Consider the following 13,155-nt stretch of genomic DNA (forward strand, 5'->3'; position numbering starts at 1 on the left):
GACTCTAAACAGATTGTGAACAGCTGTGTTGTTGAGCCAGTGTTTTGCAAAGTATGGGCTGCATCCCCTGGAGGAGTGGGGAGGGACGGTTACAGGGTTCTCAGTTGTGTACACTAGAATTTTTAATTTGAGTTAATTGATAGCTAATTTGAGATAAAAAGGCAAACTCATTTGTCCATGCTAGTCTGAACACTCCACGTGTTTGTGATTTACAAGAACATGTTAGCGAACTTGAGTTAACTGGCAGTCAGTTCGCTAGAGGGTGGGTTTTTTCTGTTTGTTTTTTTTAAACTTGAACATAGATAAATGCTCAACTCTTCTCTAGCACCTAAGTTTTCATTTGTCTCTAGCTATTGCAATTGTAGAGGGAAAATCTTAACCAAGGCAGCTGGAATTTGCAAAGAACCTGAAACAATAGCTTTGAGGGGTGAGCCACGCCATATATTTTAATGTGTGCTAGATCGGGTGCCCATAGTGATACTTTAAATGTCAGCTTTAATTATTTCATTGCTTTGAAAAGAATGTAAGAACGGAAAGGAAGGATCATAATATAAAGCTCTCTACAGTCTACTCTGAGTGACCATTCATTTTGATGCCATGAGTAGAAGGGCTTGGAAGATACCACTTCTTTCCCCTAGTCTAAAAGGTGCCAACCCCAGCAAGGCATCCAAACCCCACAGAGCAGCCAAGCCCAAGAACCCAGGGGAGTGAGGTGTTTTGTTAATGAAAAAATGTAATGTTGCTACTTCGTTACAGTTTTTTTTTAAACTCATTAAGGAATATGATGGTAATCTTGCACAGCAATGTTCTATTTCAGTTTAAAATCACACATTCATACATTTCTTAACACCCCCTATGAATGTACAATATTCCTAAAAATTTTAAGGACACATTTTAAAATACAATTTAATTTCCTTTAATTAAAATTCTGGGTAATCTTTAACAGACCATGGTGGGATTGATTTTAGTTTAGTTTAATTTTCCTGAAGGAGGTTTCAGCTTTCAAATGTTGTGGTAATGCTGGTTTAACCCTTGGGCAATGGGAGCTAGGAACATCACAAGTCTCTCTCCCTAGCAAAAAATGCCCTTCTCTCAGTACACCTCACAATGCCAAATGACTCCTTTAAATACAGTCCTATGGGACCCTTAACATGGCCTGCATAGCAGCTTTGATATGGGAGCTAATTGCTTTTGTATCACGTTGCATACGTAAACCTGTCACTTAGTTTTGAGCTGCACAGTTGCAACTAAAGACACTAACATTGCATTGGAGGATTCCATGACATTTGATTCCTGCAGTTGAGGCATATGTTCCCCACTCCCAAAAAAACAATACAGCAAAGTGCTGTCATCCCTATGGGGCAGAGTTAAGGTATATGAAGCAGTTTCTTAACTGAGCATTTCCTGGTTTCTGAGAGTGCCTTAAGGGCTTTTCTACATGGGGAATACCTAGAATAGCTAGATGAAGCTCAACCACGCAAAAGCAGTCTTAGTGCAGCATGAGAGTGTCCACCCTGGGAGCCAGTATAGAATAGCTTTTGTGTTTTAAATTCTCACTCTAGCTAATTTTGCAATAGTGTCCATGTGTAGACAAGCCCTAATGTTCACATTCCTCTCAGGATACATGCAACAGTTTTAACAGCTTTTTTTAAAGTGAATATTGAGCAGGTGAAAAGGGGTGAATTCCTATAAGGCTGTTTATATGTTATCCAAGACAGAAAGAGGCTGAGGGTTGTTTTTTTTTTATACAAAAATTGTATTTTAGCAGTACTCTAACTTCTGTGACCTTCCTCAATAAGACGACTGTGTGGCTCATCTAGATTAGCCTTTGACCAATGTACTGGAGGACTGGTTTTTGGTAGTACATTTTCTAGTTTTTTGTCCAGTTGAATTCTGAAACGTGTTGAGTGCCGTCTTCCCTTCTGTTGTGAGATGATTCCAAAGCTCAATAGATCTTAGGCCTTGTCTACACTACAGAATTATATCGACCCAAGTTAGGTCAACGTACAGTCACCACAGTAATTACTGTGGTTTTTCATGTCTACATTACCCTCCTTCCGCAGGTGATGCGGGTTGTCACCAAGAATGGTTGCAACAACTTAAGTGGAGGAGTGTGGGGGCTGTCAACCCCACCTCAGAGCTTACCGCTGCAGGTCGTCTCTCCCCCTCCCCCCGCTCCACCGCCACGGGGCTTACTGCAACCCCTCACCCCTACCCGCTGCCATGGGGCTCACCGCTGCAGCCCCCCTCCCACCCCACCACCGCCATGAGGCTGTCCCTGTGTCAATTTTAACTCTGTAGTGTAGACCAGGCCTTATTGTTAAGCTTTTCCTGCGCTTTCACTTAAATTTATTGTGCATGCTTCTTTGGACTGGTGCATCTTATAAATTGCCATAAGATTCCCTTTGCGCAGCCTCTTCCTGGCCTTCCCTTCGTATACTTGTGGGGTGTTTCTCTTTTCCCCCTCTCCCCACCACAATGATCCTTTAGAGTTTAGACAAGTTGCATGGTTTTAGCTTTTTTGTCTTTCCTCAGGAGTTTGTCCCATTTGCCCCTAATCATATTGGTTGTTAAATTCACTTACAGCAGTTCAAACCAAAGCACCTAATGGTTTCTCTAAAACCACATTTAAGGCATTCATAATATTGTTTGCTTCAGGTTTATGTAACAGCACTGAGCTCTCATAATCTTTCCTGGGAAGGTTGCATCCTGAAATGTTTGCCTTTTTGCAGTTGGCTATATTGTGCAGTTTAGTTGTCAGGTATATTGCTCTGTGCTTCTCCAGTGTTATCAGGAACAAAAGGTGGAACAGTCAGAGCCTCTTTTCTTTCTTTACAGAGAGCAGGCCCCAGACGTTGTTCTTTCACGCATTTCTGGTTATTTGCCAGGAGGGCTGCAGTAGGCTTTCCTTCTATTAACCTTCATGTTAAACAGACAGAAATAAACAGATTATTTCCCCTCAAGGCCAGCTAACTCCCCCTCTATCAAACTTATAGAAAGAAGTGGGTCTGCTTTAAATGTAGGATGCAAAACACTTTATCCTGTCTAAGGACAAACCTGCCACTGGGAAATTATCAAACGCTCATAGTCTACTGAGGCTATGTCTTCACTAGAAATGCTGCTGGTATGCAGCTTAATGCCTCAGTGTAGACGCTCACTACAGCAATGGGGAGGGTTTTCCTATTGCTAGTTAATCCACCTCCCCAAGAGGTGGTAGCTAGGTCAACAGAAGAATTCTCCCCTTAACTTAGTGCTGTCTACGCTGGGGGTTCGGTTGGCTTAACTATGTTGTTTGAAGATGGATTTTTCACACCCCCAAGCCATGTAGCCATTGCACTAGACAGAGACCAGAGTTAACAGCATCTTACCAGGCATTGTAGAGTTCAGTTCCCAGATCTGGCTCAGTCTGAAAATCCACAAATCTCTGGGTGACCCCAAGGTCTAATGTCAATTGGGGAATGCTCTGCCTAATTTAATGTTTCTTCCATAACTCTCTCCTTTCTAAGGAAAATGCAAAAAACGGGGAGATGGTTTGAAACTGGAGAACGACCCTCAGGAGGTGAGCCACCTTTGAGACGCAAATGTGTCTCCCTGTTCTTGTTAAGTGATTGCATGTTGTCAGCTGCCAATCTCTTATGTCAAAGTTCAGATGTAGCTCGCACTTATATCTGCATTCAGGGTCAGCCGGAACTTGCTCCCAGGCTGAGGCACTAGGCTGCCCCAGGGCATTGCACGGAGAGTCTGACCCACTGCAGCAATTCTGGCACAGTTTTCACCCTCCCCTGTTCCCTCTGTGGCATTGTATCTGTTGGGTTATGATGACAAAAGGGAGATGGAACCAGAACAGGGAGACCAAGGTTTCTTTTCAGGGTTCGTCATTAACTCGCTAAGTGATTTGCCTCAGATCACACAACACAATGCCTTAGCTGTAGCTGATCAGCTGTACAATGGGGAAAGCGATCACTCCCCTTCTTAAAGTATTTTGAAATGTGCAGGTGGAAAGGGGAGTATTACTGCCAGATATTATGATGGGAGCAAACTGAAGGGAGCGTATGCTCTCTTGACAGCAGCATTGCTGTTGTGCACGACATGTATACATGTGAAGTCAGAACATGTGATGCCTGCCTCCCCAGACAGCGTTTTGACCCCAGATGCACTTACAGAGCTTCTTTCAAAAAAATCCCATTGTGCTCCCCTTTCAGGAAAGGGTGGTTTGAAGTCTCTGCTCACTTATTCTCTTTTAATTCTTGAAGTGCTTCGTTGCTCTTGGTCATGTGATGGTTCCCTGCAGGGCCCAGTGAATGAGAAGTATCCCACTTGTGCTCTGTAACCATTCTATTGAAATCAGTGGGCCAATATGGTTGGTGTACAGAATGGGAACGAATTAACCCCATCTAGTGACTTCCCTGCTAGCACATAGAGACTTCCTTTGATTCAGGTGTTTCTCCCATGAAATGCCCAGTCATAAGTTCGAAGCCCACTTTCCCAGTGTGAAGCTATGTATGAAAGCAAATCGTACTGCTGCTGTGCAATTAGAATGGAGGGTAATTTCACATTAAAATGTAGCCATGCTGCAGGTACAAGATTGTAATGGGACCCTGCAAATTTGCAATTAGGACTGCAAATACTGAATTTTGAAAACCATCTTAATGCGGCAAAGTGTTTGATAAAAATAAATATTGCTGCTAGAAAATGCCAGTATAACTACAGGGCTGGGGGGGGAGAAGGGGGAGGTACAACAGAAGACACTCTCCGGCTGTGCAGATCAGCAGTGCACAGCACAGCAAACGTTCAGGTTTGGAAAGGAACAAAGAAAGGGAGTTGCTTTACTCTAGACATGTTTTGCCTATTGCAGGGGTTCTCAAACTGGGGGTCAGGACCCCTCAGGGAGTCGTGAGGTTATTGCATGGTGGGGTCACAAGCTGTCAGTCTCCACCCCAAACTCCACTTTGCATCCAGCATTTATAATGGTGTTAAATATATTAAGTGTTTTTAATTTATAAGGGGGGGGTCACACTCAAAGGCTTGCTATATGAAAGGGATCACCAGTACAAAAGTTTGAGAACTACTGGCCTATTGTATCCTGTAGCTGTCTATGGAATCAGCTTGTCAAGAGGGGATCTAGGGTGATGGGCTGGAGAGCAGAATGAGATTACAAGTGCTAAAATACTCCTGCTCTCTTAAATCGATCACTTAGCTTTTCACAGAACATTGGCAGCTCTCAGATCCTGCTCACTCAGGCAGTGTAAGCAGTGAACTATTTTGAGAAGCCTTGTTCAAGTGGTGGTGTAAAATCCAGTGGTGCTCTTTTTTGTAGAAATGCTCCCATTGGAAACCTTGGGACTCTTCATGATACCGATTTGTTTTTCTTAGGAGTCTGAAGCTGTAAGAGCTGGAGTATTTACGGTTTGTGTTTTTGTTTCCAGGCAGAGTCAGAGATGGCTCTGGATGCGGAGTTTCTTGATGTGTATAAAAACTGCAATGGAGTAGTGATGATGTTCGACATCACCAAGCAGTGGTAAGAGAGGAGCAGTGATATGTGCAGCTTGAGTCTGACTTGTTTAATCAAAACAAATGATCTTTAGATCCTGTGATTTCTATACACATAAAGATCCAATAAGCTGAAACAGGTTCCTGGCAACTAAAATAATTTTGCCTGTTTTTAATCTATTCCCCTGTAAAACACAATTTAGATCTGTTCTAAACTAGCTGTCTCCCTCCATGTCCACTGATCTGTAATTCCCACTGTGCAGCAGGCTGAGGGAAACTATTAGAAAATGCCTTTTGCAGAAGTTATTCATCCAGCACCCAGTGTGTGTTGAGCACCTTCAAAGGTGGATGACAAAGTCCCTGCTCCAAAGAGCTTCTCCAGTCTCAAGTGTAGGCATAATATGTAATGGGAGAGGTGAAAGCCACAAACAGTGGGGAACAGGGAAGAGAGCCCGAGGGGAATAGGGAAATGTGGGTTTGTAAGTGCTCTGTGGACACAGCTTGGGGTTTCATTTGTTGGGCTCTTTTTTTATCTCCTCAGCTAAGGGAGAAGAAACATGGAAGCGGGGATGGGAAGGGAAGGTGAAAGAGTGCAGGGGTGGCAGGAACTGGAGAAGAGGAAAACAAATAGAGTAGTCCTAGTGTGTCGGGGACATTGATTGGCCCAAACTACCACTTGTGCCTTCAGCTTACAAGCGAGAATTGCTGTCCTTTGGCTGAAAAGGTGCCATGAACCCCTATGGGCAGTAATACATGAAGCCGTAATAGAACAGGGTTACCCATTGCTGGAACTCTCTTCTGTAGGCCTCACCTCCCAATGCAGTGGTGTTTGGTATGATCTTTAATTTCATTAGAGTTCTTGGCAGACTTCTGCACTCCAGCACTTCAAAATAAATGGACAGGCGCTAAAGCTATCTTACTCATCAGTATAATAGATCAGCCTGTCTAGACACTGGGACATAGATCATGCAACTTTAGCCGCTCTGTATCGGTACAGTGTGTACTGGCTTATATGTCTGCAAGACAGGGATACTTGAACAAAAATTCCTTAACACAAGACAAGGAGGGCCCTCAGTTAAAATGATAAACCTGAAGTGGATCAAAGGAAATATTTCTATATGTAGCATATAACCTGTGGAACTCACTACCACAGAGAATTGTAAAGGCAAATAGCTTAGCAATCTTGCTGATTCTATGTATAAGAATTGCACTTCTATTCCTGAGGGCATTCTGCACCAAAAAATTAAAAATTCTGAGCACAATATTTTAAAATTTTGCAAATTTTATTTGTCAGTAAATAAATGTGGAGGCTTCAGCCTAGCAGTGAGGAGCACAGGCCATTGGTTGCACTGAGGTGGGAGATCATCCTGCAGCCACCCACCCCTGAACAGGGACTCAGCAGTGAAGCTGCACCTGACTCTGACATAGTGTAAGGGCCAAGCCTGCCCCAGAAACACCCTGGGGTCCTGCCCCTCTGCATCAGGGCATGCAGGCTCAGCCTAGCAGGATCCAAGTGTAGAGGGGCTTAGTGTAGGGAAGAGGGTTTTGTGTGGGGCAGTCTGGGTGTGGGCAGCTCAGTGGGGAATCTGAATGTACAGGGGCTCGTTGGGGGGGGGGGGGGTTCCAGGTGCAGGGGCAATGGGACTTTGCAGGGCAGTCCAGGTGAAGGTGGTTGGAGCTCAGCATGGGGGTCTGGATGTGAAGGAGGTCAGGTGGGGGTGCGGGTGCAGCTGGTTGGGGCTCATCAGGGTGGTCCAGATGCAGGGGCAGTGGGGGTTCATTGGGGGGGTTTGATGTACCTACTTAATGGGGTAGCCCCAACTGCAGCTGCTGCAGAGGGGATGCCGCATGCTGGATTCCCGCCCCACCATCTCATCCCCCCGCCCCACAGCTGCCCCTTTCCCCACCTTCTCCCATATCTTAACCCCCTTCCTTTCCCATTGTCTTTTTCCTCTAGCCTTACCACGCCCCCCACCCCTCCCAAACTGCCCCATCATGGGCACTCACTATTGTACAGGATGGATCCCACCACACAGAAGGCAAGCACAACTGGCACTGAACTCGAGGCATCATCCAGGCACCTCTGTGCCCACAGAAGTGGGGGGGGGGCAGTGGCACATGACTCCATGTGCCCCCCCACACCTTGCCTCTGTTTTGGAGGCAACACCCCTCCAAACTACATCCATGGGCATTCCCAGCCCTACCCCTACCCTGGTGTGACTTCCCTGTCACTTTCTGCAGTGAAGCAAAGAAATCTGCATGTTTCCTTCCTGTGCACAGTGGCACAGAATTCCCCCAGGAATAACTTGCACTAGCTTTGATGAAAACGAGCAAAAAGGGCATAATCCCAATCACCAGCTGGGGTGAGGAGAATATTCTCCCTATCCTCACACAACAGTGCAGAGTGTAGCCTTCTAGAATATTTTATATGGGTCCCTCCTCAAGATACAGGACTGAGGTAGTTGGACTGTTCTCTGTGAAATAACAATATTAACTCAGAATGTGTGTGTCTGTAGGTGGGCCTCAGAGGAAACTCACATGTGAGATTTGTACTTTGAGTTTCTCTGTTTGCTTTGCAACTTTTCTGACTATGTATGCTAGTTTCCACTGTGTGCATGTAAGCTGTAAATGTAATATTGCTTAGAGTTCAACTGACCCATCAAGTGTGCTCACACTAATTATTTGTTTCGCCTTTTATTTGGTAAAGGACATTTAACTACATATTGAGAGAGCTTCCTAAAGTGCCCACCCATGTTCCAGTGTGTGTGCTTGGGAATTACCGTGATATGGGAGAGCACAGGGTCATTCTGCCAGATGACATGCGGGAGTTCATTAATAATCTGAACAGGTAAATAGGACTGGCACCATACTGGCTTTCTGGGAGAGCAGCACGCCTCCCCTTCTTTTCCATGCAATCCCGCCCCAGTTAACAGCATTGCTGTTATCTTCCAGACATGTGTGCCATTGATTTGCTCCCTTCCCTGATCATCCAAACCCTTTCTCATCCTGTTGGGTTTGATATCCTTGTATGTTGTCCCTTTATACTGGGCTTTCTGTTCACTCTATGGTGTTCCTACCAAACCTAAAAGGCCTGCACTGAGGGGGTGATTCTCAGTTCACAGAGCCAGTGAATAGCAGTGAGAGTCCCTGTGGTGCAGGCCTTTCAGAACTGCTCTATCCAAATGGAATTGTACTTCAACCCTTCCTTTTGGGCTGTCTTTTTTTTTTTTTCTTGCTGAAAGATTTTGCATATTACTTCCCCCTACACAACTGTTCCATGAGCATCCATGCTCTGAAACCAGCATAGTGCCACTAGCTTTTTCTCCCTCTCTCCCGCACCCTAGAGATTGAGCATCCCCATTGCAAAACTATAGATCCTGATCACTTCCAGGCTGTGTTCTTTCAACTGCCTGCCAAGCCTCTATTCTGGCATTTCTTTGAATCTGGCCACGAGGCTCTCTATCATTATAGGTTTCAGAGTAGCAGCCCTGTTAGTCTCTATCCGTAAAAAGAAAAGGAGTACCTAAGGTGCCACAAGTACTCCTTTTTTCTTTCATTATAGATATTGCCCTTGTTCGGCAGCAATCAATCAATCCACCTCATCCTGCCTTTCTCCTTCTGAGGGTTTTTACAAAAGCTTTTTTGTGTAACAGGTTTTCTTGCAAAGTCTCTCACTCACTTATACCTACATCAGACATGTAGAAATGGAATCCATCACAAAGAGTCTTTGTACTAGTTCTTTTATAGACACATTTATTCATGTTATACACACCTTTATTCAATGTGAACTAAAGTAACTTGTATGCCCAGAGCCGAGGTTTTTAATAGCTTCATTTAGGTCTGTTTATGGTATTAGAAATAAAAATGCACTGTAAGAAATGCACTTGTACAGCTGTGAAATACTTGGTTCAGTAAGCCATTGGCCCAGCATCCCAGCAGAGCAGTTCAGACTGTCAGTTGCATGACACTATAGCACAACAGCTGCACTCAAGCCTTTCCCCACCAGCCTTCTAAAGGGGTAAAGAGTTAATTTGGCTCCTTATGAGCTGTAAACAAGATAAGGAGCCTCCTAGCACGATGAACTGTCAGCCTAAGTCTTGGGGTTGAAGATTTTCCTGGGAGATGAGGATTGCTCATGGTATAGAAGTCAGCACGTGCCTCTGCTGTGTATGTAGTCAGTTGGTCTCTGTGTAATTTTCTTTCCTCTGCTCATCTGATTTGGAACAGACCTCCTGGCTCATCTTATTTTCGCTATGCTGAATCTTCCATGAAGAACAGTTTTGGCCTCAAGTACCTGCACAAATTCTTCAACATCCCATTCTTGCAGCTGCAGGTAAGAGTCCGGGTTTTACGTGGTGCAGAGTGGGTGGGGAGAACTACCCTTTCCACAGGAACTCATGTGGGGATCCTTTTCCTCTGATGACCTGCTTTTCAGTTGTTAAAGGAGCCTGGACAGATTATTGCTTTCAGGAGAGTGTTGTTAACAAAAGTGACTGCGCATTTTGTTTCCCATAATTGCAACGTGTCACTGCTGGTGAAGTGCGTGCTCTTCCTTACCTACCTAAGCATACCCATATCAATGTGTAAAGGTTCCAAGGGTCTGTACTGTGCAATGTACGGGATGTGCAGGAATAAATCTGTACATTGCAGTGTTACTAGGCCAACAAGTCAAAATGGTATCTAAACTGTTACACACGTGTATTTTTGTTAATATACAAATTTTTCTTAAATGTGGCCAAGTAATTAAAACTCCATTAAGAAAATATCCACCAGTGAACTGAATGTCTTATGGGATGTGTGAAAAGTTGTGTGTCCTGATTATCAATTGAAATTAAGCCCCCTTTGGTGGCAGCCACAGATCTTGACTCTGACATGGTTGTTCAGCGGTCTGTCTGGTTCCTTTGGACAGGTACCTGCATCTTGGAAATCTCTCCCCCTTGTTGGCAGTCTCATCCGAGAGGCAAGGACTGAATGGGCCATGGTGGGTGAAATACCTTGTACCCCACAGGGACTGTGGCCCTGCTGGCATAGTGAGGGGAAGTGTGTGGTCTGGTGGCACTGCCACTGCTGTACCCTCTCCATGGTCAGAGGACTTCAGATCACACTCTGGCATCTTTCATCAGCACTAAATTAACTTTAAATAATACATTTTATGTACATGTGTGTGTATCTAGAAGAACAAACATAGCTCAAATGCTAGTCCAGAATGATTAAAGCTCAGTTAATGTCTGTCATCTATTCAGTACTCCGTAATGCAAACACAGCAAAGAAAGAGACCTTGGTATAAAAACACAGTGAAATCCAGCTAGATAGTAAATTCTCCAAAGAGAAGCTGTATAAATCTGACACTTGCACTCATCTCTGCACTCGGCAGAGAATGTTGAAATCCCTACAGCTACAGTCTGGTGGTACAGATATTTGGGGTTTGCAGCCTCAGTTTCTACAATAAAGTGCCATCCTGCTGAAAACCACGCAGAATAACCTGTTCCCACATTACTGCTGGAGATGCACTCTTACAGGTCTCCCCTTATTACATATCTACCTGAGGAGAACCAGCTCGGGCTTTCTGCCAGACTCACTGGGCTTCTGATCACCGTTCATAATGATACTCTTTCCTGTCAATATGTGGAATGATTGTCTTAAATGGAGGCATTATCAGAAAGTGCTCAAGTTTTTCATAGCTTTGTCTGTGCTTTAGCACCTTTAGTGAGGGGGGATCTTAAGGGACCTTTAATTTACATATGCTGAGAAAAAACAAACTTGATGTACATGATTTATGTAACTGAGAATTAAAGCAAATAAGGCTGCTTAATAATCTTTAAACAATGCAGTATAATAAAATAACTGAACTGAATCGAGGCAATTAATATCTATTTACATGGAAACTCAAAGAATATGATTTAGTCAGAGTCCCTGTGATGCTAAGATTGAGTGGCCATTGCTCAGGTGGGTGATTTGCTTGAGATGACCTACTTGCATTCCAAGTCTCTTCTGTTCACTAAAGATGCCATCCAGTACAGTTCACTGAATGTGGTGCTGGGTGCAGTTGGCTGCAGTAATACTTGAAACGCAAATCCAGAGTTAATGTGTGAAGAGGTTAATGTTTAATCGGCTACTCTAGACTCTTTGCTTGAGCTGTTAGGTTCACATTGAGGGTGGGAGAGGATTCAAGCAGGAGTCTGCTCTGTCACTAATTCAGAAGCATTTGGGTAAACTGCGTCACTGGCAGCAGGTTCTAGAAGACATGAATGTGCAACACAAAAAACCTGCAGAAATGCCTCAAGGATCATTAGCTTATCTAGAACAGGCTTCTGCTAATATTCCTACACCCATGAAGCAAGCATGATTGAGAAAGATATTTGAATTTAGATCTTTGACTAGTATTTTAACTTAAAGTGAAATGAAATATTGAACTTTCTACCTTGTATAATATGTGATGTGATTTTGTAGTATAAAAATAAATAGTGTTTTACTGCAACAATGGGACACAACTAAGCACAAGGGCCAGAGGCAGGACTTTGATTGGCATACACACTTACATCATTGTTAAATAAAAATGCACGCAGGTATGTTTGCATCCTGCACTAAAAGCATGCAGCTGATGAGCTTTGACCTCTCCCTATCATTAAAAGGCTAAGATGGACAGACTCCAGTTGATGCCACGTTACAAAGGTACGTGGAATTTCACTTTCCTCGGCCCTAAATTTGTTTCTCGGTGCTTTTCAGAATCTGTCAGGCCATTGACATGCTCTCCAGCCACCTCTCTCAAATATATGCAGGGTTTTGAATGCAGCGCTTCCTGTCCCAAAGCTCAGAAATCACAGAGTGAGTGTTTCCTGTGTCACCTGTATTTGTAACCAGGTCTCTTGGGGAAAGGTTGGAACCGTTCCAAAACAAACCACTAACTTTTATGTGGCTTAGTCACTCCAGGCCTCTGCCTTCTCCTGCTGTACCAATGAGAATCTTGCTATTGGATTCAGTGGGAGCAGGAGTGGACTTTTTGGGGCTCACTATAGAGAGGAAGTGCAGCATGTTGGAGAACAGTGTGTGATGAGTGCACTAGACCTAGCCCACAGTGATGCTGTTCTTGTTTTCATAGAGACTGTCTCCAAGAAAACCAAAAAACTAACTGCCCTTTCTCTGCCTTACAAAGTAAAGGTAAAGGAGAGGAAATCTCTCAGGTGCAAAAGGCAAATACGGTTTAGTCAGCCATTCTGCCTGATAGTGACTGGTCTCTTCATGTATCTAAACACAACACCCTACAGCTCTTGGTGCGTTAGTTAATTGTATCTGAGATCCCAGGTTGCTCTCTCACAGGGCCAGTGTTCTCCTTCCGGTGTGGTGGTGTGGCTTAGTTTTAAATTACGCTTCCCTGTCTTCATCTTATGAATCTTGCATCAAGAGAGCGGAAGATAAAACTCGTACTCTGAATATAAAGCAAGTCCCCTCCAGCAGCCCAGTCTCCCATCTCATTTATCAGCTGCCTGCCATGAGCTGGACTGATTAACTCCAGAAAGCAGTTCAGTCCACCAGGTATTCCTGATGGGCCTTTCTTCGGCACCGTTGGTGTGTGACTGTCAGAGGTTCAGCCATCCCTTCAGAACAGTCCATGTAAAGAGAGTATTCTGTGCATAGACAGTTTGTCTAATTTCCTTTTCCACTGGA

The 13,155-nt window shown here is 44.2% G+C and overlaps 1 protein-coding gene across 5 annotated transcripts in view; it reads left to right on the top strand.

Moving 5' to 3' along the window:
- Positions 1–13,155, top strand: part of RABL6 (RAB, member RAS oncogene family like 6) — a 120,124-nt gene that overhangs the window by 37,166 nt on the left and 69,803 nt on the right. For 4 of the 5 annotated variants that reach the window (XM_038374518.2, XM_038374522.2, XM_038374520.2 and 1 more), the window contains 4 exons: positions 3,507–3,559; positions 5,427–5,518; positions 8,198–8,338; positions 9,718–9,823. In XM_038374518.2, the coding sequence (XP_038230446.1) occupies positions 3,507–3,559; positions 5,427–5,518; positions 8,198–8,338; positions 9,718–9,823 (392 nt within the window). The remainder of the gene's footprint in view (positions 1–3,506; positions 3,560–5,426; positions 5,519–8,197; positions 8,339–9,717; positions 9,824–13,155) is intronic. The other variant, XM_043498509.1, reaches the window with a different exon arrangement.

This window comes from Dermochelys coriacea, chromosome 16 (assembly GCF_009764565.3).
Source record: "Dermochelys coriacea isolate rDerCor1 chromosome 16, rDerCor1.pri.v4, whole genome shotgun sequence".
NCBI lineage: Eukaryota > Metazoa > Chordata > Testudines > Dermochelyidae > Dermochelys > Dermochelys coriacea.